We start from the raw sequence: 27713 nt of genomic DNA on the forward strand, positions 1-27713 counted from the left end.
GTATGTGCCAGATGCATGTTTGCGTGCGTGTGTGTACGTCTATGACTCACGGCCCCGGCAGTGGGCTGGAATCTGGATTTTTGCGATGCCTGTCTTATCTCTGGTCATCATCCACTCCCTCTTGTCACTTCAGTGAACGAGGCTTCGTTTCTGCCACGAAAGTCTTCCAGACCCCGAACGCAGGAGGAACGCCTTCATCTAGCTTCGTTCTGAGACAAGTGTTTGAGAGCAGCACGCTGCCATCTTGGTTGGGGTTGTGTCAGCCGCTTTAGGAAGATGGGAGCCCCAGTGGCCCGTTGATGGGAGCGAGGTGACGTTAAAGTGCTTGACAGATTGGTTGTGTCAGCAGCGTTGGTGGGGAGAAGGAAGGATCGAGTCTGAATGTGTGTAGAAATGTGTTTTGAGAGTCTCTGCTGTAAACCTTCCTTGAAATCAATAAAACAAAATAATACAACTGTGTTTTAATATGTCCCTTCATGGTTTTATAAGCTTCTGATCCATGTTATTACTGTAGTTAGGCAGTAATATGGTGATTCTGTGCATCAGATTATCTAAAAGTAGCAAATAAAACAAAACTATATGTGTGTGGATATATTTCCTTTACTCCGATACCCTTAAATAAATTCTTTATCAACAAATTGCCTTCAAAAGTAATCTAAAACAGTCCACCTGAGTGTAATTCAGTTTTGTGAAGGCCTCAGATAGAACATTAGAGAGAAAGTATCAGGAATACAAAGGATCACAGCAGACAGGTCAAGGAGGGAGATATGCAGATGATTTAATAAATGTTGGGTATTAAATCAATATTTCAGGGTATGAACATCTTACAGAGCTCTGCTCAATCCATCTGCTGATGATGGAAAGAGAGTTTTAATCAGAGAAGCCTTTAAAACTTTGGAGAAATACACAGCTCAGGTGGGAGAAACCGTTACCAGGACAACTACAAATCATTTCTTTCCAGAACTGCGGCAAGAGGAAATCCACTGTTGAAGGAAAGCAATAAGAACTCGTTTGCAGTTTGTTAGAGACAGAAAATGGATGGAAGAATCTGAGCACAACATAACTCATGAGGCAACACGGTGCTGGGAGTATCATGCTTTGGAGATGCTTTTTATTTGGAGAAGCTGATGTTACCTCAAAACACTTTTCATCATCGCCCAATGTATGTTTTTTAGTTTCTTTGTGGCATTAATCTGCGAGCCTTCAAGTGTCAAAAATAGCAGCAACATTGATTATTATATAATTAATTAAGTGTAAAGTTGATTATAATAAATTGCTCTGCCTGCACAAAATAGTGTTTTTTTCTTCATTGGTGGTAATAGCAAAAGAAATAAAATATACATTAATTAAAAAAAACACACAAAGAGATTTATTTTACACCTACAAATAAAACAAAAATAAATATCCAATTGCAGCGGTGGGTCTTAAAAATGCATTTTGAATAGAAGTCAACAAAATTAGCCTATGAATAAAAAAAAATTATTAAAAAATATAAAGTTCAAAAATCACAAAAGCTCATAAATTTTAAAACATAACTTGAAATATTAAATCTTTATTTGGCTCTAGGATTATAACTGAGTTAGGTACAAAAACTAGTTCTGTAAATAATCCCAGACTAGAATATTCCACACCGATTGCAGATTAAAAAAGCGTTTGAAATTCCTTAAACAATCATGTCTGGAAAATAAAAAGAAAGACTCATAAATATTGCTTTGATCTCATTTTGCCTTGTTCCGGTGAACTCAGTATCTCCACCTGCTGGATGTTTTTTTACACACCTATTTTGTACAGAATTTTAATTGGCTTTGATTGACATTTCATGATTTAGCTGCTCAGTTCAATGCATGAGAAGTAACTAAAACTCATACACATCAGCTTTAATAAGGTTTATGTGTTTCAGGAAGTCAGTGTGGGACGTTAGGTCAGCAGAAAGAGAAAGAAATGTCTCTTCAGGTTTTGTGAAATTTTTTAGTTTAATTCAGGTTTTGATGTGAATGTAGAAACTCTGAGTTGCACATCTCTTAGTCTCATGATGCCTAAAACACTAAGGGTGCCTGGTTTATAAACACAGAAGGTGTGTGTGTGTGTGGGGGGGTGGGGGGGGGAGGTGTATGTGTGTGTGTATGTGTGTGTGTGTGTGTGTGTTTCAGTTGACAGCCTGTCAGCAGTGACGGCCCCCTGACATGGCTTCTTCCCTCTTTAGCTTTTTCTGCTGTCCTTCCCCGCCTCCCTGTCCCTCTGGTCCCAGCTGCCAAAGCTCCCCTAACCCCTGACCCCAGCTCAAGGCCAAGGTTGAGAGGTTGTTGCCACGACAACATAGCAGCCCTCTGATCCTTGCCTGCTGACCCAGAGCGCCCAACGTAACCAGGAAGATGATAATTTGCTCTCCTTTGCCCCCCCGTCAGCTAGTCCATGAATACCATTTAGAGCTGAGAGGAGGTGAATGAGCCAAGAAGATGCAGGGATCAATTTTAAATGATGGATGGATGGATGGATGGACAGATGGACTGAAAGAACAAAAGGGGGACGCGTGTGCTGCTGAAAGGAAATCAGTTAGGATGACCTATTGACCCTCTCCCCTTCTTTCAGCTTAAAAAGATAGAGATGAGTTTGATCCAAACAGAACTCGTTTTTTCAAACGAAGAGGTCAAAACTGAAAGCACCGACTAGTTATTGTGATTCAAATAACAAAAAAACGGTTAATGAGTGAAATAAAGACATCAACTGCATGAACTTATTCTTATTTGTTTGAAGTGTCCGCCATGTTTGTTTCTTTTTACCCTTTCGTCAATTCAAACTCACATGGCGATGCCATTTTAATCAAATACTTTGTACCTGTAACTAAAGCAGATTTCAACCTTATACTTAAATTAGACTTTAGCAAGTTAACCTTAGTTTTAGATACATGTATTTAAAACTTTTAAAGAGTTTTTAAAGATGTGCAAATACCATGATTTAATGAGTGCCATACGTGAGCCATCTAGCACTCATGCAGTTTTAGAAAAATCATAACGGGACACACACACATGTTGGCTGGTGTGTGTTTGTGTGTGATCACCTTCTGGAAGGCCTCCTTGCTCTTCAGTGCAGCCTCCTGTTGAGCTGGGCTGGATGGGTAAATGACTGAACGATACTGAGTACCGCTGTCATTGTGCTGCTTCATACCTGCAGAAAACACAAAACAGGATAAACATAGAAGCCACACAAGGGAAGCACAATCAGAGGATGGACATGTTCTGCATGAATACGTCATCACACTGCATTTTTATGAAATGAGAAAAACTGCCAATACCAAGTCTGAGTTTCATTTCATTTGCAACGCTCAGGCCTGATTAGTCCCAGGACATGTACAACCTAGAAATCCCTTCAGTAGAACTTGTCTGACAACATAAAGTAGGCCACATTTTGTTTAAAAGCAGCATTTTCAGAAAATTACATTTTGTATGTACTCAGATTATCTTCTTCCAATATAATTCTTTAGCCAACCTGAAACAAGCAAAAAAGAAAAATAGAAGAATTCACAAAAATCTTTTCACAACACAGTTAAACATAAGATTTGGTTCTGATAGATATTACTTACTTTTCTTTACCATCTGCTCTTGAATTTCTTAATTAATGCCAAATTGGTTTGGATAGTTATTGCTTCTTAGTAAATCAAATTCCCATTAAAAAAAACTGTGGTTTATATTTGCCTGATATTAAACTTTGTTTATTGAAATCTTTAAGTATCACAAAAAGTAAAAGCAGATTTTAATTTACAGAGGAGCAAATAGGACTGTAGGTAGATGAATTTTTGTCTCCTGTAATCTGAGAGACGCTCTCAACATTTTCATCAGGTTTACATCAGTGGGTTTGGAAGGAGGCCAGGCCTAAAGCACCTTGATTTAGAGGGCTAAACAGCTTCCATCACTTCTAAGGTTTTAAGAAGCTACAATCCTGAGCAGCTCTTGCATCAAGGAATGCATCAGTGTGCAACTCTCTGCTGGCTGCACCGTTTGCTTTTTGTCTGATTCTTATGCTCATCCATAACTGGAAAATGCTGCCGTTTCTCCATCTCTGACTGGTTGCTATGAGCTGCAGTCAGTGGAGGCTGTAACAGATACGCCTTCCAGCCAACTGAACGCACCATCAGCTCACTTCATTACAACTGCAGCGTTCCCCTAAAGAGGCACATTTCCCTTTCAGGACTTCTCTAATGTTTCTTACTGTGTTAGGTAATTTTCTGGCACTAATTCAAGGAGAAGCTCTAGCTGTAAACCCAACAGTGATTACTAATCACCTTATAAAGATGACGTGAGAACGAGTTGGCAAACGGCTTCTTGGTTGCACATCAAACATGCACCAGTGCTGGATTCCAAGCTGTGTTTGAGCTCATCCAACAAATCTGAGTTTCAACATAAAAAAAAAAACCCTCCTGAGTGAAGTCATTGGCTTTTCAATCACTAAATGTTCTACTACGTTCAATAAATAGTAACTCAGGGTGTCCAGGTTGGGTGATGTTTTTCAGTGCTGCCATATGCCAGAGCTACAACTGAACTAGATGTAAGTATTGGTACAGAAACCAAAACTGTTATTCTGTGTAAAACGATAATAATTAGTTGATGGTTTTTATCAAGCTTTGACATCTTTTACATAACACAAAGTGTAAATCATTTTACAAATTGGTTAATAATATCCATCATAATAATCCCATTTCATAATACTGCCCACATCAATCTAAGAAATGCATATCAATCCATATTAGAGTTGCTGTAGGCCGACACACTTTAATACACAAATATTTACAGTACTTATGAATACGCAGTCTACCCACAGTGACAGTGGCTCTGTGTGTAGAGTAGTTGTCTTGTGATCGCAAGGTTGTAGGTTTGATTCCAGCATCCTCCTGCCACATGTCGATGTGTCCTGGTCAAGGCACTAAACCCCAAATTGCCTACTGATCTGCGTATCGGTGTATAAATGTGTGTGCGAATGTGACTCTAGTGCAAAGTGCTTTGAGTGGTCAAAATGACTGGAAAAGCGCAATATAAATTCAGTCCATTTACCATTACAATGTTATTCCCTCATCAAAAACATACCTTCGATTCTTTCATGCATGCTTGAGACATCCTGCAATCTCCCCTGAAAGCCATTCAGGTTGCAGAAGTGCTAGTTTTTCAAAGTGGTAAATTGCAACGTCAAATTTCTTTTACATCTTGTTTGATGTATGAAACATTTTTATAACAACTGAAGGTAACATAGTTACTTTAATGTACTATAAAATGGTACTATGTGCCTGTAAAACACATAATATTGCCCCTTTAATAAAATCAGAAGGACGGAGGTAGCAGTGATGTAAGACTGCTCTGTAGCTCTGGCTCTCTCCCCAGAGACGAGTCAGCACTTCACACATTGGGACATGTGTCCAAAACTGCTCACATGGCATTGTTAGCGACAAGCAACAACTTCCCAAACGCTGAGCTGTAAAGTTTGGATGAGAGGCGAAAGGTGAAAAGAAACAGGAGAAAAGTCCAGCTGCATCCTAGTAAAGCACTTCTGTTTGTCAACTCCTATATAAGTGAGAAATTAGACCAGAAAAATACCAAAATTCAACATTTGTGCAATTTCATACAACAGGACTTATGTTGACCTCAGTGCGATTTACTCTGAATCTTAAAATCTGGCATGACATTTGGCAAGCCTGGGAATTACCCAGAGGATGCATTAAGCACTTTAACTAAGATGTCTGTTACTTCTGGCTGCATTAATCCCAGGATGGCCGAAGCCTGACTACTGAAACCAAGGCCTCAAAGCAGTGGTTGAAATCATGTTGCCTGTATTTATCCGTTGTAATAAATGGATCAGTTGTGATCACAGTACTGTAAGTTAACCCTGATGTAATGCATCAGCAGTACTGCTGCGTCGCCTTTCTGTGTTCACCACGGGAGAGTAACAATCTCCACTGACACAGAAAACGTATCCTTGACACAGTAATCTGCATATCTTGTTGTCTTTAGATTAAACGTTACCTTACATCATGGAATGTCGCAACCTATCTGCGAAGCGGCCTGCTGGAGCGGAACGGCCATAAGTATTCATCTGGTCGTCATTCAAATCAAATCAGACAAGCAACCAGCGGCTGTTCTGTGACACACACTGAATAAACTCACAATAAGGGATGTTTGCTGCCTCAGAGAATCTGCTTCACTCAATGTTCCTCAATAAAACTACATTCTTGCGTGGTTCAAATATGATGAAAATGTGTATTGGAGGGGAAAAGCTGAATTACAGAAACCTGTGCTGACAACATTCAGGGGAAACATTTTTCAAATACAAAGATTTTGAAAACAAAGGCGAGCAGCAGTTACTGTAGTTGTGATATCAGTTCATACATTCATCCTACAATTATTTAAACAAAACAACATTAACTTTTGAATTATTTTGCCATCAGTAACTTTGTATATCTTTTTGCATAAGAGCCAGAGGAAATATCTCATTTAAATATCAATTGCTATTGGAGAACTTTCCTTATTCTTTTATGAAGCAATAATGCATTAAATAATTCAGAACATTACAAATGAACTAAAGTTTTTTCTTTACATCTTAATCCCAAACAACATCCAGATGTTTTCCAGTAAAACCACTTCCCACATTAACATTACGGCAGCAGAACGCTGCAGAATTGCTCACCCCTCTAGCACTTGCATAGAAATTTTTTCTGTGAAATATTGCCGAGTGATGATGCAATTCTGCAAAAATTTACTTCACTAAAGTTAATCTGTGAAAGTTTTTATATTCTCAGTGTAGACAGTTCTTAAAGAACAATGTCACAACTACTGTATGTTCCAGCAAAAACAAAACAAAAGAAAAAAAAAACGTTAGCAGTGATCAGACACCTAAATTAAAAAATGAAAGTGAGTTGCAGTTTGTAAAAGTTTTCTTATCCTAAGATTTATTTGCTTTTAGCACTTTTCAACAACAAACCTAATGCTGTTCCATTAGGTTTTAATTGATAGGCCAACAAACATAACGCAAAATTAGGAGGATGAAGGAAAAAGGTCTTCAAAGATTTTTACAAATAAGTCTAAAATTTGTGGCGCGCATATATTCAGCCCCTTTACTTTCAAACCTCAAAATAAAATCCAGTGCAGCTTATAGCTTTCAGAAGTCACTTGATTAGTAAATATAGTCCAGATGTGTTCATTTTATTCTTGGTATAAAAAAAAGCACGACCCATCAGGCAAATCATTTTGGCCCGACCCAGGCCAAATTTTGGATCTAAATTATAGCAAAAAATCTATCTTTTAACAAGTAATTTGATAAAGCATTTGAAGACTAAACTATCTGTGACAGTGGAGAGGAAAAACTCTGCTTTAGCAGAAAGAAACCTCCAGAAGAACCAGAACTTGATAAAGTACAAGCAACCATCCGCCACAAACGACTGGCGGTTTGAAAAGTCAGAGCAGATACACAAAAAGAAACTGATACAGACTTTCAGAGTTATAAAAAGTAAAAAGTTAATAACGAAAGAGGGGGAATGTTTAGTTGTTGGCAGCATTATCTCAGCTGATGCGCTCCTCCTGGGAGCAACCACAGGTAAACAGAACATCAGACCAGAAGAAGGTAAAAAACCGAGAGAAAACATACAGATAACAGTTTAAAATGAGCAAATGATGCAATTTAGAGAGTAGTAGAAGAATAAAGTAGCAGAGTAAAATATATGTCCATAATTGTCTCTATAAGATCCTCGTCTCCATGACTAAAAAATCAAACAAAACCCCCCATAAAAAGAAAGAAAAAAAATAAAACCTCCCGCCTTCACCTCACTCTCTCCATTTTTAACAGCCCCCTTCGTTATTTTCTACATCCATCAAAGGCGGCAGTAATTATTAATGAGAACCTCCCTGTTCTCTCTGCATTATGCATGAGAGCCTTGCCTCTGAAAGCAGAGGGTAATGGGGGTGGACAGAAGAGGAGGGGCCAGAGGTCGCACATGTGCACACACACATGCACACGTCGCCTTGAGGGGTCACTGACCTACGCCCACCGAGCTGAAAATATTAATTAATAGCCTCTCCCAAAAATGGGAGAATTTTAACGTGGCTCCTTTAACTTACACGGGAGCTAAAGTCAAAAGGAAGTGGGAGGGTGGAGGAAGCGGGTGGAGGGGGTGTCGCTAAGGGAGTGACTCTCTCCTGGAGACAGTCAAGCACAAACCTTAGGACACAAACGTACACGCAAACACTTTTGGTTGTGTTCAAACCCGCTGAGAATTGCTGCAGCTCTGTAAAATCTCTTCCAGTGTTTTTGTTGCAAGGAGGGAAAAAAATGGCTCCACTCAAGTTGTCCCTGCTGGCTGCCGGGGATAAAAGCCTGTCATTTTCCCCCCATGTCCAACTTTCCCTTCAGGTCTCTGCTTCCAGATTTTGCTCTAATTCTCCACTCTCCTCCGGCTCGTGGCTTGTCGTTTGTTAATGTGTGTCCTTCTAGACTCCGTTTGTAACTGTCTGAGCTAAAATTGAAGATCCTGTAAATTTAGGGGTTTGAGATGATTCGTCTTGCAGAAAGCACAATAGAGTTTCACCTCAGTTCAATTTTAGAAGATAAAAATATAATAAGAAGGTAATCAGTTTGAAAAAGATGTCGATATTTATGAGAAAGGAATGACAGACTAAGATTTTATATGCTTCTGAACTTTCTATTATTTTCTTTCTGACGTAACTAGCTGCGTTTAGAAAAGTACATAATTGGGCAATTTCACATTTCGAACATACATTCACTTAATGGAAACACACCAATTTTGAAAAAAACTCATTTGTTGATTACAACTATCAAAATTTGCAAAACACTTTGTTCCAATCACACGAGTCACATGATCAACAACCGGACGTTGCTACAGGAAGTGGTAGGAGGATGATGGCGCGCCGTGATTTTTAATGATTTATTGCGTGAACAAGCTTATTCACATGTGATTTTAAGTACATTTCTTATTTAATGGAAACAGCGCAATTGCAAAATTGTATTTTTCCAACATTAGCGGAATACTGACAAAGTTTTACACACATCTGTAATGGAAACTGATACACACAGCTAGCTCTGGAGTCCGGCTGCTGCTGGTGTCCAGTTATTGTTGGTGTTTTTCTATAACTGCCATGTTTTTGAGCATGAAGGAAGAATATTTGATCTCAAAATTATTGCACTAGTTTTGTCCGATTAGATGGTGGTAAAGTGAACGCTAATGAACAATCTAATGAATTTTCTGTTACGTATTTTTTCCTCCCCACCCTTTTATCCTTTCATCATCCTCCCCTTGAATGCAGTATCAACCCAATAATATCTGTAAAAACTGTAACCTTGCCCCACATCTGTTCCAACATCAAAAGGAGATTACTTAATGCTGATGGGTTTTATTTTGGCTTTTTTATTAGAGAAATACACAGAAAGACCTGTAATTCCAGATAGATGCAGAGATCCCCGTACATGTGTGATAGTAGTAGTGCTTGTGCCGTGCCCTGCAGGCCCGTTCCGGCTGTGTGCGTGCCAGCAGAGCTCTCTCCTCCTCCTCTCTCCTCTCGACTTCTATTTTTGCCCTGTTCTTATGTAAGCCGCTGCTAACGCGCTGGAGACAGAGGCAGAGTACGAAGCAGGGATGGTGAGAGCCTCCCTAGTGGACACACACACCTGCACACGCGTCCATACGGGCTGCGTACGCATGCAAAGGCACGGGAAGGGGAACAGAATGCGACGCTATGCTTGCACATACAGAGGCGATATTAAATCACAACGGTGACTCTGCACATGACACATCATGCACATTACCACAGTCGTTTTCTAGAAAGGGGAGCACATCTCGCTCGGTTATTATCTGATTGCTCATTAAATACACAGAGAGACACAAGCAGGCTGAGTTTACACTCTGCAGAAGCTTCACGCGTTAAAAACAGCTTTATTTTCTGTTTTTAGTGGCGCAGCGCTCTCTAACATGATCACTTCATGGTTCTGGGCACGCTGTCAGAACGCTGTAACTCTGGCCCTTAACTGTTTATTTTTAGCTGCTTCTAAATGGAATAAGTGAAGCTTGATGCCACTGCATAAGATCAAAATTTTTACTCCTCAAAATGTATAAGCGTCAACATTAGACAGTATTTTTACTCAGCAGCTTTTTTTGAGGCAGATTTCCATAAAAATTATGCTCATCAATATTAATGGATTCTAAAACAACTCCACATATTTTCATTTTGTTATATTTATTGCCCTTTTAATATTAGATTACAATAGGAGACGGAGCCAATCTGATCTCATATCAGCATAAATTACTGAACTAATTCCTAGATCAGATATTGGACTTTCCATCCTCTGAGTCAAACAGCATGATCTTGTGTTGCTGCAGGTCTTATTTTGCCAGATTTTCAGGTTTTATGTACTGTGGTAGAAAGTCGGAGTACCCAGAGAGAACGCATGCATGCATGGGGAGAACATGTAAACTCCCTGCAGAAAGACCCCAGCCCAGATTCTGAAGTATGAACACATGGACAGCCCCACCTTCTTCTGAGATATTCCAGTATTAAAAGTAAAAAAAAAAATAGAAGCAAGATTCTTATGTGCTTTTTGCAAACATTTAGAGTGGTGGGGATTGACTGCTATAATAGAAGATTCCCCAAAGTGCACTGGACGGATAAGTTACTCCAACGAGAGGAGCAGATCAGAAAAGGCATCATTTGACATTAAATCTAAGAGACCTTGTGAATTCTGCACATGTAATCTCTTTGGTCGTAACTTTAACAAACGCTGACCCTTAAATCTGAACAAAGCTCAAATGGTAGCAGCCATTTTTATTTTTCAATTTTTTGTTCTTGTCTTTATTATACTCCACTTATTTATTTTAAAGCAACAAACAAACATCACACATTAAGGCATTTTGAGGTTAAACCGAACTTGTGGAAGTCTTGGCGAACTTATTTATTTTTCCATAAACCGTTGAAGGAAGTGACAAAAACCTCAGAGGAAGAAACTGAGGGCAACTTCCTTCTGTGAACAAAAGTGGAATGGCATCAGATTTTAGTGGTTGTAGGATTTCTCTTTTGCTATTGCTCCCGCTGACACTAGACCCATGTGTTTGTTATGGTCATATTGACCTGAAATGTCTTGCAATATGGTACGCTTCCTGCTTTTGGAGCGATCTCCTCTTTGCATTTGAACTGCGCCAAAGTTCTCTTCAACCAAACTGAGACCTAGCTTTTTAGGCAGACCAGAGTTTCTGTTTTTAGTCCTCATCAGAGTTTGATTACATATTCACACTTCCACAAACAAACCGGACTTTCCAGGCAAACAAATTAGAGTTTGATTGAAGTGGACTACACAGAATGGACTCTTAGAGTCTAACTAATTCTTATGCATCATATTCTATAATGTTCTTAGAAACACAAGACTTCTTTAAAAACATATATTACTAAATGTATTTCATCAGAATTAAATGGGGGTTCAAACTCAACCCCCGCAATGCATACACTCATGCTGCAATCTCCATAAATTAGGGTTGCAGCACGTGTGAGAGTGTAATGACTGACACCTGGTAATGAGCAGGCCATCATCAGCCAACCAAGCAGGAGAAACAGGGTCAGGTTAGGAGAGTGTGGGGGTGGCTGGGGCCACAGGTCAGAGGTCAAGGCCTCCTCATGGGAGTGGGGTTTGCTTTAGATGGCAGGGGCACCCCTAACATTAAGGGACAGGGTGACACAGGGGGATATGAGGAGGTACCCCAACAGGGAATTGGCGTGTGTCGCAGCCAGCTGGGGTAAAGATATTATATTAAGGAATATTCATGCTCATTTCAGCTGTCAGAAAGAAACTGCCGCCAGATGGAAGACAGCTTGATTTATGTCCGTTTGATTGTTTGACCCTATAACTGTGATGAGCTGCAAAAGTGTATCTTCATTTTGTGGATCGGTGCTGCACAGCTTACAGGGGAATCTAAAAATCTAGGTTTTGCGAAATGTCAAAACAAACCGTGAACGACTTCATCTCAAAAACGTGTCAGACAGAAATGCAGAATGTCTCTTTCACGGCATTCCCGCTCCACAAATGTTTCCAAACCGGTGTGAGTGTGCATGTACGTGCAGACGTTATCAAATGAGGACAGCTGCGTCGGCCATTTTAGCTGTGCATTTGTGTTTTTGTGTCTATCGGCACACGCCTGAGTTGCCTGCGCACTGACGCAGCATCAGCAAGCCCACACCATAAATACTGCATGGCCCCAAAAAATAGAGAGGATGAATGCAATGAGGGAAGAGGAAGTACAGGGGAGGAAAAGGGATCAGGAGGAAACAAGGAGGGTGGGAAAACATAGGTTGTTAAGATGAAGGGCGGCTGGGGGTTGAAGAAAGGGATGGAGAAGAAGGGAAGATGGGGGGAGGGAGGATGAGGAACAGGAGGAGATAGTGACTAAGAGATAAAAGAAGAGCGAGTGGATGTGAGTGTGTTTGTGTGATGAGCGGATGGCCTGAGGGAGCGGCCGAGTCAGCGTGCCGCTCTGCGGATGTACCGAAGGGGCTCCGGGCCGTTTGCTCACTCACTCGCCCCTTCGCTCTGTTCGCTGCAAAGAGGACAAGGGTGGAGGGGGAAGGGGATGCAGGTGAACCTGACAAGTTGGGGGAGGATGGGAAAATGTGCAAACATGAAGAGAACACAAAAACTGAGGGGGAAACGGGGGAGAAAGAGGAAAACCAGAAAAAGGGTAAAAGGGGGGCAACAGAGAAAAGTAGAGGGTTGCAACTGATGCAAAGATGCAAAGACAGAGAGAAGCTGCACAAAATGATCCATTTTCCACTGCTTACCCACAAAGTTTAAGGAAATCATTAAGGAAAACATGACCTACAGGCCTCTGAAGGTACTTGAAAATAATAAACGGTAAAATATAAACAAAAATATAACATAAAGCTATTAGTGGGCCTTATTTACATGTTTATCTGTATGTGCATTGGTTAAAGTGCCGCCACATGAATATTTATCCCGAATTCAAACAACCTTTTCAGTCATGATGATAAAACAGGACTGCTGTGACCCTCTGACACAAAGAAGCCACTTTGTTGACAATTTGTTTGTGCCTGAGAACTGTGCCTGAGCGCATGCGAAGGTATGCTGCTGAGGGCTTGTCAAAACACAGACATAAGAAACTTATGATATGGAAGCGTGTTGAATCGAGGGGGGTATCGAGGGGTGGGGTGGGGTTTATGCAACATCCCAGGGAAGCCAGCGGATTGAGACTAACGTTGCTGAATATGGAAAGAGGGCACACAGCAAAGGCTGCTGGGAGTTTCTGATTGGCTGCTAATGTTGCTATCCAGGCCGGGATTGGTGGAGCCGATGCAGCCCGACATCACGTTGTTGGGACTAAACCCTTTTGAACTAAGGCAAAGCAGCAAAGGCACAGATATCAAAACACATTCGCCCACCCCCACGCGCACATGCATGCACGCATTTGCAGCTGCACATATTACATGCAACTAAATAAGTACCTATGCACGGTTTCAATCACATGCCAACACTGATTATTAAATAAGCCTGGCCTCCGTAATGAAGCACATCAGGAGGAAACGGGATCCCAAAACGCTCTTCGGCTTTTCCCCACATACCATCTCACGTGAATCTACACAGGTCAAAGCGGAAAGAGAAAACTTCTTTAATTTCTTCATTCTCTTTTAAGCCCAGCTCTAAGGTGGACAGAATAAATTGAAGCTTAAGCATGCATGAAGGCACAGCCAGCGGGCCGCTTTCCACCACTCCACGCTACATTTGTCAAATCAGAAGAATTTCTGCTACACGTGAACCCCGGATCTGAGAGCAGGGGAACGGCACCGATTCGCATTTAAGTCACGCGTGAGGAGCAGAGCTCCTAGAAAAATTTTTATATATACGAGTACTTTTGAGTTTGCGGTGATTTTTCAATATGTCGGTCGGTTTTAACTGTGACTAACAAAAACAGAGTGCATAGAAAATTAGCTGCATGCTATTAATAAAACATGAGATGAGCCACGGCAGTGTGATCGGGGGAAATGTATGACGACTCCTTTGGCCTCGCTGCCTCTGCCCTGTGGCGTGTCGGCTCAACTCTGTCTGCGACTTTGCCTGTGGTAAGACGTGTCTCTTCCCTCGGCTACTGTGAAGAGGGGACTAATCTCTTCTAATCAGGAGAATGTGGTTCTCAGATAAACCAAAAAAAAAGTCTATGTCTTCCCCTGCCTCCCGTCTTAAACATACCGAACAATGGGACGGCCTAAACCCGAACAGAAGCAACAAAACAACTCATGATTCGTTTGATTTATTTTACAACACCAACCAAAACTTTTTCACAGATCATCATAATGCCACCACAATCTTCAAAATATTTTATTGCTGTTCTTGTGTGACAGACCAACACAGAACAGAGTGTTATTGTAAAGTGGAAAAGAAACAAAAATATTGAAGGTTTAGTAAAACTAAAGATCTTCACCAGACGTAAAACATGCATTTGTTTTGCCTGTTTTAACTCGGCTGTATTTCTCTACCAGATTTAGATCAATTTTGAAGACTGCCACAGATTCTCAATCGGATTTAGGTCTGAACTTTGACTGGGCCATTTTAATACATTGATAAATTTAGATTGTAGATTTAGCTGTACAGTTAGCCTGTTGGAAGGTGAACCTCCACTGTATTTTCAAGTCTTTTGTAGCCTCTTACATTTTCCTCCAGGATTGCCCAACTTTGACCAGCTTCTATGTCCTTTTTGATATAAAGCTGCATGATGGGACTCTGTGTTTAATGTTATGGACTCTGTGTTCAACCACATAAAATTTTGCTTATAGGCCGAAAAAGTTTTTTGTTTCTTCCGACTAAAGTACGTTATTCCATGCGTTTTCTGTGCAGCTTACATAAATTGTGACAAACATTGTGTGGTTTTCTTTAAAAAAAAAAAAGGTCCTTGTTGCCAGTCTTCCATAAAGACCAGGTGTATGGAGTGCACCACTAGTAGTTCTCATGGATCTTTGCAGCTCCTCCAGAGTATTTGTGAACCTTTTGGATGTTTTTTAACCTGTGTGCTGTGATTCTGTTGTTTGCTCTACTATTGTGCCGCTTCTTGGAGTAGATTTGTTACCTTAGCTCTGATTTGTTCGTTTTGTAAACTTTCGTTCAGATTTTTTTTTGGTTGAGGCATTGAATGTTGGGACAATAATGCACTCTAATTTTGGATGTTGTGCAGCTGGAATGATTTTTGCTTTTGAACAGTTGCTATGATGCTTAACAGAGGAAATGATATATTTTTGTCACCCAGGACGTGTTACTGTGGAATGTCATCTCTGTCGTCCTGATATTGAGCTGTTAACATACTATGTCATGAGACTGTTAAATATCTACAGTGTCTTACATCAGAAACTTATTCAGATTTGTTGCAACACTGACTGCTACTGGAGATCCTTCCTGCCCACAGCATCACCGACTCTTAGAGGATACATAAATAATAAGAGTTATGGCAGCATTTAATTTCTCTTTGTGATAAAGTTTTTTGAACTGAAGTGAATTTGAATTTAGTTATGTTCTCTAACAGACTGAAGATGTCTCAATAGAATAGCTGGATTAATTAAAGAGATTAAATTACACACACGGGGATGGACTCTTTACTAAAGAGCTTAACAATGGTTTGCTCTGGATTTCATTTGGGGGTATTAGAGTAAATACCCCTAAATGAATACATATGTACACCAAACGCTTGAAATTTATGATTGTAAAGACAAAAAAGTGTAAAATAGTCAAGGGATATGAATTCTTTCGTAAGGTATTTTATGACACTTCCTAAAGTGACGTTACTGAACGAGGTGCATGCGCCTCTTAGGGCTGAAGGTCGGGCCTATGAATCTTTGATCCGTCTCTCCTGGTCCCACCCATCCCTACATTCAATATGAGGTAGCAGAGTGCCACTTGGCCCGTTCCTGCCATCTCACATACACACACACATCCCCCCCCCCCACATACTCCGACACACACACCCTCCATGTGTCCTCCTGGTGCATTAATGTTCTTACATCACCTCCTCCAGTGAGCACAGAAAACAAGAGAGCACCAGACTCGAAGAGATGGAGAGATGGCTTTTAGTGGGGGATGGGTACGCTGTGCACGTGTGGGTGGCAAATATGTGGCAGGCTTCACAATAATGCAGCAATATGTATCATAAGGCAAACACTTAAATCGGGGGCAATTTTACTCTAAAAAGGTAAAATTTGCTAAATTCATTTCCTCCAAGAGGGTCGAGTTTGAAAAATATATAATTTTGCAAGATGTAGTTGTTGTTTTTTTTAAAAAAGTGTAAGCTGTGCACAATGTAAGAAATACTTTTTCCACAATCTTGGCTTGAATGTTGTACCACAGTGGTGTGCACCATCATGGATGGCTGGGTCTCAGACACATTAACACTGTCTGGCATTGACTTGCACCCATGAGACCTTCCCCCCACTGCAACATGCACGAGCGCATGCCTGGGCATCACCCTTCTGCTCTAATACACTCTCACCCCCTTGGGATGGCTCCTTTTTGGAGGGTGACTGCGGTTTGTTTGGATGCACGCTCCTCCTACCTTGTGTAGGATCGTGATTCTCCCAAAACTGTCTGAGGAGTTCCTCCAGGCTGATGTCTTGAGGGGAGAAGACCACCCTCACCACCTCAGTGTGGGCCGTTAGACCTGAGGGGGAATCACAGATTGACATCGCTCAAAACAAATGCCATCCACCTCATACCCTTTATTTACAAATACTGAACATTTTTAATATTAAAAACAAAAGGAAATTCCAGGTTTAAAATTGCAGACGAGAGAATCAGAGTCCATGCACCACAGGTAGAAAACATTCAGGCTGATCCTCCTATGAGCTGTTATTTCTCATGGCACCAGAGGAGAAAGAGAGAAACAGAGGGTTGTATGGAGAGAGAGAAAATGAAAGCAAAGAAAAAGATGAAGCTTATGGTGGAGGTTGCCAAAAGCTCACAGATACTCATTCCTGTTTGCAGCTGCCAGGATACTGAAGCCTCAGCGAAATGCCTGCAGGCGCTCTCTAACTGAAGGCTGCTTTAGGTCTCATATGTTCTGCATGTGCATCTGTGCACGTTTATAGCAGAAAAGGTGTTTTACATTTTTTAACATAGACATATTTTATTAGTAAATGAGGCATCATCTAAAATCCTGCAGCACTGTAGAGGTAATATAAATTTAGACCTACGTACGGGGACACAATGTAGGTTACAGGAGATGACTGAGTTCATATACAAAACAAAATTTTGTGAAATATGATTTGCATATGATCATGTTAGAAAGAAAAAAATCCTAAACAGTTGCCTGCCAACAAATAATAGAAATATATATTGGAAGCATTTACACATTTTTATACTGAAATGACAGTTAATGAGTATTTATGCTTATAAACTGTCAGCAACAAACTGTATGGGCTAGTAGCAGCTGCAGAGACTTTAGCTAGCCATAAAAAAAGCAACAATTTCATTTGGAACAAACAAGATCTTCTCAGGAAAAGGTGACCATGTGCCACGACTATCAAAGCTTGTTCCACATGTAGAGGGTAAAAGGCTGGGAAAGATCAGGACCAGTAAAGCTGTCAGAGCTTTAAAGTTCTGCTGAAGGACCAGTCACCCGTCAGCTAAAGAATCAACAAGCCAGCCTGTTTAACTCCTCTGCCACTGAAAACAAGCAATGCAACTCTGGACACCAATTAAAACGAGTAAAATTAGGAGTAGAGCTTTTACATTTGTTCAAAGATGTACTGATAAAGTGTCATGTTCACACATCCTGAAGTACACTGGCTCCTAATATTGTTTTTTTTTGTATTATTTTTTGTATCAGGTTTTTGTAATGTAAAGAAAAAACATGTAAAAAGTCATATGTGACAATAATCCTTTACAACTGAAATGCAAAACAAATCGTTTAAAAAAGGAAAAATAAATTGGAAAATAATAATGCAATAATGTGTTTGTACAGTGTGCACACCCTTACATTATTTTTAAACCACTTTTTGTGTTGTACGCATTTATATAATTATTTTTCCTCCTCCTCAAAAGTTAATTATTTCTTTACAATAAAACATGTCATTGATTGCATCCCACAAAATAAAATGTGAACTAAGTTTTTTTGCTTGAAGTCATGAATTATATTAGTATTTTAATCAACCATTCTTGGAAAGATATTTTTTACAGCTGGCATAATAACCTGAACTTGACTGCATTGTATTTTAGCAAGAACTGAATTAGAATACATTTAATTAAAAGGAATGTGTTTAATTTAATGTGAATGTGACTATATAATTGAAATGATTTTTACTAAATTGGATCTTTTCCTTTTTTTTAAGTGCCTTGAGATAACACCTGTTGAGAATTGTCACTGTATAGAGTAAAATTGAAATATATGTATAATGTAGCAAATATATTTCAATGTAGCAAGCATAGCAAAAATTAATAAAATAAAATGTTATTTATGCATTCACAAATAAAAAAGCCAAAGTATTAATAACACCAGAGACTGAGCTGGAAATGAGCTAAAACAGATCCCAGTTAATTCAGACAGCAACTCCAACAAAAACATTCTGCTTCATATTTTATTCAACATCGTATAATAGAGATGGTAACTTTACCTTACCTCATGCTGTTCTAAACAGCGGGCCTTCAAATATATCTTAATTTATTACTTTGGTAATCATTGAAGATGTAACATCGTTCATGAAACCTTTTTCTCCATAACTAAATGAGGTTCGTGTTCTTTTCAAACTGTAAATGTAAGAGATTTAGGTCCTGACCTGAGCGGCATCAACCATGTTTTGTGTCTCTTCTGAATGATTTGCAGAAAAAGAAATGCCAGAAGGGCCTTTGAGCTCATTGCAGAGTACAGAACAGTTTCAATAAACGGCAGGAAGTCGTATTATTGGTTCAATCATTTTACCCAGGTTCTTCGTAAATAACATTTTTCCTTCCACAGCTTTGCATTCTGCGTTGCAATTGTCTGGCGCATTAGACTGTGCTTGTGCTGTAAATGAGGTAAATTATGCTGATTGATAATAAGATGCTCCTCCTTCTACAAAGGGAATTTCTGACTGCTCTCCATCCTCCCCTGTTTCTGTCAGTCAGGCCATCCACCTGTCTGCCTCTTCTTTCTCGTTTCGTCTGACAGTTCCATCAGCCCTCTCAGTCAGTCTGTCCTGCCACGGCGGCGCTGACAGCTCCTCGGCCATGTGCCGTCGCAGTGTTCTGCTCCGTCATGGCCACTGGAGCGACGCCTGCACTCTCTGAGTCGATGGACAGGACCACTGCTTTTTTTCTCACGCTTTTTTTTTAATCCTCCCTTAAAAAGTTTATTCCGCTTGAGCACTTATTCTCGTCGTTTTACTCATCCTTCTCCATTTTCCTCCACAGATGACCATCTTGCTACTAAGAAGCTGAGAGAAGCAGCAACAGGGGAGGCTGCTGGTAGAAACCGTGTGACAGAGCATCCTGTCGGTGCTCTTCATGCCCCTGTGTCTGCACCTCGACTCAAAGCTGCCCCCCTCCTCATAAAGTCCCGAACGAACAGCTGATCATCTTCATTTTCAATATGCATCACCTTCCTACGAATCCATTTGACTGCTACAATAACATAACGGGAATTTTCTTAACATTACGATCAACAAGAACAGAATCTGTTTCTGCAAATCACATTCTGTGGGAAAGAAGCCCATGTATGGCGCCTTCGATGCAGAAACCTCTGTTACTAAAAAAACACCGCAATACAGCACAGCAGAGAGCAAAATCCTCACAAGTAGGTCATGTGGGGGTGGGGATGTTGGGGGGGTGCAGCCCATCTGGAGCAGTGCATTCTGAGTAGTTGACTGCGGATGAAGGGAAGAACCAAGACGAGAGAGCTTTATTTAAAACAATCTTCCTCTGCATCTGCTTCCTTTTTTCTTTAAATTCTCTTTAACCTTGACACTTGCAGCGTCAAACGTTCTGCCAATCTGTTTCACTTCCTCGCAGGAAGGTAGAAGGATCTGTTAGCGGGAATCAGAGAGTGGGAGGTGTAAATACCAGTAAAAAATGTGCAATACCTGTGCAGACTTCATTGTAGGTCGGGTTGGGTGTGAAGCCCCCGGCAAAGCCCACCTGGGTGGAGAAGACTCCTGGAAGCCGCCAGAACAGCTTCTCAGCTCCCCAGAAACAGCCCATTCCTGCACACACACACGCACACACACACACACACACACACACACACACACACCAAGGCACAGTTAGGCCTTTTTGCACTGCGTCACACAGAGATTTCATGAATGCAGTGAAGTTTCAGGCTTTATAAACGGATGACTGTGCCACCTCACCAAACATGATGGTTTCCATGCCTCCTGGAAAAGGCTCCACAGCGGGATTCCCGTTAACGGCATGCTTGTCTGTGAGGTAAAACAGTGGAAAATGTGTTATGGGATCATAACAGTAAAACGAAACAGTGTGACTTTCAGTGTGCTAAAGAGCCTGAAAGCAGCGTCGAGTCGGCCTCAGCGGCTCTCATTTAGCAACATCCTGACGGATCAGAGCTACGAGGAGATATTTAAGAGATTACACAGCTTTGATTGTCCCTCTGATTCTCCCTGCTGTTCTCTCTTTATACAACTACACACATTTAAGGTATTATTGTTCAGCTTTTATTACTCAGATGTCTCAAACGTCCAGTCAAAGTTCAGACAACAAGGTGTCCCCATTGCTTCACCTGATCTGCAGATGTAACTGTAACAAAAGGTGGTTGTGCAACATGTTGACTCAGGAGGATAAAGTACAAATGCACACCACACTTTTCAGGTTTTATTCGGGATTTCATTTCATTTCACAATAAATCCCACAAAAATGCGTTCAAGTTTATTGTTGTTCAAAACGTGGAAAAGTTCGATTAATATCTTTGAAAGGCACCAGGATTTACATTATATGACACATGTGATCAATATCAACAGGTAATAGGTCTAATAGAATATTCAATATTCAGTATAGAAAATATTCACTGAACTCTGACCCAGAACTACACAGCATTCTGAAGGATGCAGGCTGCTGAAGCCTTTCCTGCAGGGGTTGTAGCATCCAAGGCAAGGTTGGTAGCATCAACTAACTCACTCACCCTCTGGTTACCTAGCAACAACTTGCTGAGCAACTTGCACAGCAGCAGTTTACGCTTTTGCTACTGTGCCTCATAAATGCTTAATAATGTTGAGTATATACTATGGATAAAAGAGCAAAGGTCGCGCCATAAGTTTTATACTAATTCAAATATTTAAAACAAAAAAACTCATAAATAATTATCAATATCAACTGATACGTTCTTCAGCTTTATGGAATAGTCCTATCTCAACCACTTCTTGATCACAGTGAAAATATTGAACTATAAATAGAGTGTAGAAACAGTGCAGCCTGAATTTAGAGTGCTAAACGGGAGGTGTGTGTGCGTGTCTGTGTGTGTAGCCCTCAGATATGTCAGGAGGATTAAGGTTTAAGAAGACTGAGGTGACTTAGCGTGCAAATCTCCACTCAGCAAGGCTGGTTTGTATTGCAACCACTAATAGTTGTCTCCAGATAAACAGGCCACAGCGTACACTAAGAGCTTAGCTATATATCGGTAATGGATGCTTACTCCAAGTTCCATGAGGTGATCGCTTATTGTCCGATTAAGTTACGTTATGTGTGACACTGACCTGAATACTAATAATCACTAATCTGATACAGACAGAATAGTTCATTTCCTAGATAGGCCTGGGATGATCCTTAGCTGTGACAAAAGGCCAAAGACCATTAGCTACCTGCAGTTGCTTCAGACTTAAAGGAGATTACGATAAAGACAGACCACACTGAAGCACTGACAAGAAAATGTTTTCCCATGCTGGGACTCTAAAGATAAGGGCTTTTGAAGAAAAAACGCTTGGACAGATAATACAAGTCTTGTTGTATTGGGGCATTTTTTGATATTTCACAAAGTCGTTTGGTTTTCTGTGCAGTAACAGATTGCAGACACATGAAGGACTAAAATGTCACGGAGGCCTGGATGCCCCCAGGCGGCCGCATCGTGGACTCCTATTGAGCGGCAATTCTGTGTTTTTATTTTTTTATTTTTAGCAGGAGGTTGTTTGGCGCTGCCAGGTCACGCTCACAAGCACAGTCGGCTACAGAATCAAAGCACATCCATGTGACGGACATGCTAAATCTTCTCTGTCTCATTGGACGACTTCAGACGGTGGAAGAACAGAAGAAATGGTCTTCTAACATTTTCACCGTCTCCTAGATATCACCCCCTGGAGTTGCCAAATGACTTCGAGAGGTAAAATGAGAGAGTGAGAGGGAGTTAAGTGTGAGATAAAGGAGTAGGAGGAAAGGAAAGAATGGTCGCAGGAGGAGATATCTGCCTGCCAAAACGATAAAAAGAAGTAAATCGCCAGTTAGAAGCAACATATTAAAGTTCCGGTGAGGAAGCAAAAGACTCCCCTGGCTTTCAGACAACCAAACCTTCAGACACCTTATAAAGAGACGAAGCACTTCATGTAAGTGAGAACCCCGAGAAAACAAACACAAACGAGAAAATATACAATAAAGAAAAGGCGAGTTAGCTAAGAACCTGTTGACATGATATCCGCGTGTTTCAGCTGCTCTCCATCTTTACTTCACACTCACTTCCTAATACCACTTTGCTCTGACAGTCACTTGCATGCTGACTTGCATGCAATCTGCAGCACAACTGTTGGTGCATCAACCGCTGTTGTTTTTTTTCTTTTTTCCTGTGGAGGAGCTGGCAGAGGTCCACTTGGTGCCAGGCTAGCACTTTTCATTGTGCCCAGTCAAACACACCCTCCTTCTCACACCCCACTCTACAAGAATTACCCCATCTTACACACACGCATCGAGAAAGAACCCGGCTGAATACCCTCACTGCGCTGCCTTACTATGCCAGCAAAAGAAAGAAAAGAAGACGATAAAAAACAAGCGGGGAGGGGGATTGCCTGGGCTTACAAAAGAAGTTAACAGGCTGAAAATGTGGAAAGGACTCATGAAAAGGTTTTTTTCCTGTTTTGGATGGGATCCAGGCTTAAGTTCTTTAGCACACCTTTGTTTTTGCAGATATCTGGAAAGTGCATATCACAGTGTACGCCATGTAAGGAATGAAGCTAAATCCTTTGGTCACCTTTTGTTGCTTTAAGCCTAGATGCTGTAGGCGGCTGGATCAGAACCAAAACGTTGGACCGGACGCCCTACCATTCTGCTTGAATCAAGGTGACTACTGTTCAGGGGCACAACAATCTGGTGCTCAGCGGAAAACAAACACCCAGTTTGAAGTCTTGTGGTGAATTTTTTTTTTTAGCCTTTGATACTTTCCGATTCAACCTATGGTTCTGTGTTTCTCACCCGCACAACTGAAGTCCAAGCGCTGCTGCCTCCTCACATAGAGACAGGGGAGCGGTACCATCCCAGCATGCCAAACTGGTGACGTTGGGTTGATTTCCAGACCGCTCGGCTTGTTTCCTTCCAAAAATCCTCTCTTTCTCTTTCCCTTCCCTCCCTCTTGCCATTCCTCTTTCTAGTTGCGCACAGGTTGGCAAGGAGTCAGGCACGAGTCGTCGGAGGAGGCTGATGCTTTATACTGGTGCCAACTACCCTCTGCTGGATGGGAGGAAGGGAAGGGACGAGAAAAGAGTGGGGAAAGGGGGGCGGAAAGACGGGGGGAAGACTGAAATCTGTTTTTACACAACACAAAGAGGTAAATTAAGGAACTAATGAGAGCGGCCTTCAACAACCCAGAGAACTTTGTGAAACACTTAAACATACACGCTCTGGCCACTTTATTAGGTACACCTTGCTTTTATTTACTGAGCCCTCTTTTGCCTAAATTATTAGTGGCAAAGAGATTTTGATTCATATTGACATGATAGCAGCATCGTACCGATTTCCATGATGCAAATCGGCCAATCCTCCACATCCAAGGAATGCTCCTTTTGCAGTTTTTTTTTACATGTCCTGTTCAGAAATGTAGCAACCAGAAATGACTTAGTACTAAGTGAGAAACCCAACAGATTTACTTTCACATGTGAAGCATTACAGATTTCGCTACATTTATTAGGTCTTTCTATCTGACATATTTTCTACTAATATTGATCATGTGACAATTGATATTAATACCGTTATTGTATTATAGCCCAGCCCTAATATATCATATTATTGGAAATTGATTTGGGTTCATTTCAACTCCAATGGACACAGATACGGAAAAGAAGGGGAAAGAGGTTAGGTAAAACATAAATAGAAAATCAGGAAATAAAAATAGAGGAGAGGTAGAAGTAAGTCTGTCGCAATAAGCAGTTAATAAATTTATCACATTATAAATTGAAATGAGGTCAATAATTTCTACCCTGATGGTTAATATGTTAGGGCAATTTTGTTTACAGAGACATAATCAGTTTTAATTATTGTTTATGTTTATGGTTTTTATTCCTATTTTTTCTTTCTTTTTTGTTGTTGTGTGTTTTATTTTGGATATTTAAAATATTTTCTAGTTCCAGTTTTAAGTGTTTAAAAAAAATCTAGTTTATATTTCTGGGAGCGAGCAAACTTGCATTATTATGCTATTATCAATAAATTACTTGAAAATGGTCTCAAAACAATAATATCATTTATTGCAATAACTACTGGGACAACTTATAGTGCGGTAAAATCTATTATGACAAGCCTAGGGAGACAAATTGAGAGAAGACAAGAAAATATACTAGGAATCTGTGTAAACACCTGCAGAAAGAGAGAAAAACAAGAACCAAGAAACCACAGCGACAAACAACAACATGCATATATAAAACAGCAATGTCACTGAAAAGCCCACAATAGTAACTAAAAGATGTATTTAGTGCCAACCACAGGGCAACGTATCACAGTGTATCACTTGTATTCATAAGGTTTATAAGCAAGCAGTGTGTCCCCCAGGAGGCCAGGTAGACAAGGATGAGATCGGAGTCACAGACATCCAAAGATGGGAACCCTAAGAACACCACTGCAGGTATTTAGCTGAATTACCATTAGTACACAATGTGCTCTGTCTGCCAAATAATGGTCCAACCAGTGGACAGTTTCTGTGGACAGATCTGGTAAATTATGCATTTGCAATGGGTGGTCCTATAAGCTGTACAGAGGTCAACAGAGAGGGCAGCAAGCAGAGTCTGTGTTAATATAATGGATAAAATTATTAATATCTTTAGGAGCTTCTGTTACTGTTATATGTTTCCTTTTCCTAAACCCAGACTGGAAGTCAAATACAACCTGGTTGTTAATTAAAAGCCCCATTAATTGATCACTAACAAGGAAATTGAGAAGTTTGGCCTGGACAAGTAGCTTGGCGATGAGCCTACAGTTATTTAGAACAGAAAGGAGATTTCCAAGAATCAATGTGTGTTTGGAGGGATTGTCCAGTTGGAATTCCCAGTGGCTTGACTGGTTTGACGCTTGGAGCCACCAAGACTCAAGTGACTAAAACCTGAACAGGAAATAACTAGAACAGCAGTGTCTCTATCCAAATCAAAGCCAGTTTTTAACATCCACACGGACTGAAAAGTACCAGCTCCAAAATCAGATTCAAATTCATTCAGATTCAGATTTATTCGTGTCCCAAATGGGCAACTGATGTTACAGCAAGTATAGAAACTGAAAGACAAAGTATCAAAGAATCAACACAATTAAGTTCAACTTTTGACTTCAAGATAAGACAAAGAACAGAAAGTGTTCCTGAAGGAGTCATGGTGAGGCCTTTAACCTTAAAACATTGTACCAACTTCCAAGCATGGGGTTGACCACATAATGTAAAGACATATTTCACATAACAGATTGCAGAAAGTGAATGGAATAAGATGGATGAACTTCTGACCAGAGCTGTAAATTGAAGTCCCAACTATAGGTCACAATGCGTATTCTCCATTTCTGTGTATAGAGTTAGAATTTTTTGCTCTCTGTCATCTATTGTTAAATCTATGTGATGTTTTTACTCACCTATATTTTTGATTGAATGAGGTTTTCCAATATCAATGTCAGTACAAAAAGGAAAAGACTAACTTACATTTTAGGAAACCCTCCTTTTTTATTTGGCTCACATTTGCCTACCTTGTAAACTTGCATCACCACTTTGTCATTCCTCACAAACTGAATAAAAAACAGAAAGGGCATCTAGAGAGAGCTGTGAAACAATACTGGCAATATATCATTGCCATGAATCTGTACATAACAGTTACAGCGAAACACATAGCAGAAATTGATTTCAGTCAGCTTGCCTCCCCCACCCCATCCTGTTTAGAAGAAATATTGGCAGTCTATCCTGCCCTGACTCAAAATAATAGCTACTGTGCCCCTACCATGTAGCAATCTGCCATTGGATAATTCTTGCCAAGGTCACAGACTACATCACACAGACCACAGTGAGGGAGGGAATGCAGGGCAACAGGAAACAGAACCAGGAACAAGGAGTAACTTTATCAGGGTGCCAGGGCAAAAGGTTAATCTGAAAACGAGTCCTGTTCGATGCAGAGAGGAATTAAATGGTGTCCGCTCTCAGGTCCACAGGGCTGGGACTGAACTGGGCACATGTGAAGACACTCCTTAAATCATTACTGCTTGGAGGACCACAGAGATACTACACACACACACACCCACGCACGCACACACGCACACACACTGGAGACAAAAAACCCATCCTCATCTAAACTGCCACCCCCATGGTGAAAGGGGAGGAACAGATTTCTGCCATGCCGTGTCTCCGAGCTGCTTCGACAGACGGAGAGGCAACTTACGACGGGGTGGAGCCTTCATGCGCATAATGCCCAGATGGGCCCCTGGATGCTGTAGTACCTCTTCCTCCTATGCACTCACGCCTGGCTCCCACAATGCACTTAGCGGACGCAAGTGTCTGAACGGGTGACAAATGCAAGCAGCCGACTCAGATTGCATAATGTTTCTCATAACCGGCCATCCTGTTTCATAAGAGAAACCCAAGCAGGTGAATGAAAGTGTCACAGTGCGATGAGCCAAGTAATAAAACTGTTGACAGCAACTACTAACAGCAAACAACCCAGTAGGCTCTTACAACCACTAAAACAGAGTTTATCAATGTCCAAAGATTAGATCTCAAAAAGTTACAATGGTTCAAAAGACTTTACAATACATGTTGGTTGCCAAGGTTAACTTTGGACAAGAATTTTAGAAGTTACCGTTGATTCAAAGATGTGTGAATCAACATCACCCAATTTAATTTCAGGACTCACTTTACAGCTACTCATATTCTAAGATAGATATTCAACAGAAGTATCACAAAGCATACCTTTCCACATTTGGTCAGGTGACAACCAAACTTTTTGACAACCGGATCACTGACTTATCACACAGAACACCTGAATTATACTGAGATTAGATTACCCATAAGTAAATTGGATTTGATTTTATTTAGGCTTATCAGAATAAAGAGGCCAGAATACTGATGAATGCCACACTTCTTAGACTTTCATTTGTAAAACATGTTAAAAACATGTACTATTTTCACATCACAATCATGCACCAGTTTGTGTTTTAACCTCACCTGCACAAAACTAAAAAAGTCTTATTTGTGATTGCTTGCATCCAAACTGTTTTATATCTACACAGAGAGGTAGCAGTAAGTGTAACAAAGTTTAATCTTCTGTTAATATGTA

The 27713-nt window shown here is 40.6% G+C and overlaps 1 protein-coding gene across 3 annotated transcripts in view; it reads right to left on the reverse strand.

Moving 5' to 3' along the window:
* The window catches only part of LOC102234910 (mitochondrial peptide methionine sulfoxide reductase-like), a 69074-nt gene that overhangs the window by 17744 nt on the left and 23617 nt on the right, over window positions 1–27713 (reverse strand). For 2 of the 3 annotated variants that reach the window (XM_005812773.3, XM_023352999.1), the window contains 4 exons: window positions 20349–20417; window positions 20082–20201; window positions 16583–16687; window positions 3059–3165 (listed from right to left, as the gene is read on the reverse strand). In XM_005812773.3, coding sequence (XP_005812830.2) covers window positions 3059–3165; window positions 16583–16687; window positions 20082–20201; window positions 20349–20417 — 401 coding nt within the window. Of the gene's footprint in view, window positions 1–3058; window positions 3166–16582; window positions 16688–20081; window positions 20202–20348; window positions 20418–23403; window positions 23659–27713 lie in introns of all 3 variants that reach the window. The other variant, XM_023353000.1, reaches the window with a different exon arrangement.

This window comes from Xiphophorus maculatus, chromosome 19 (assembly GCF_002775205.1).
Source record: "Xiphophorus maculatus strain JP 163 A chromosome 19, X_maculatus-5.0-male, whole genome shotgun sequence".
NCBI lineage: Eukaryota > Metazoa > Chordata > Actinopteri > Cyprinodontiformes > Poeciliidae > Xiphophorus > Xiphophorus maculatus.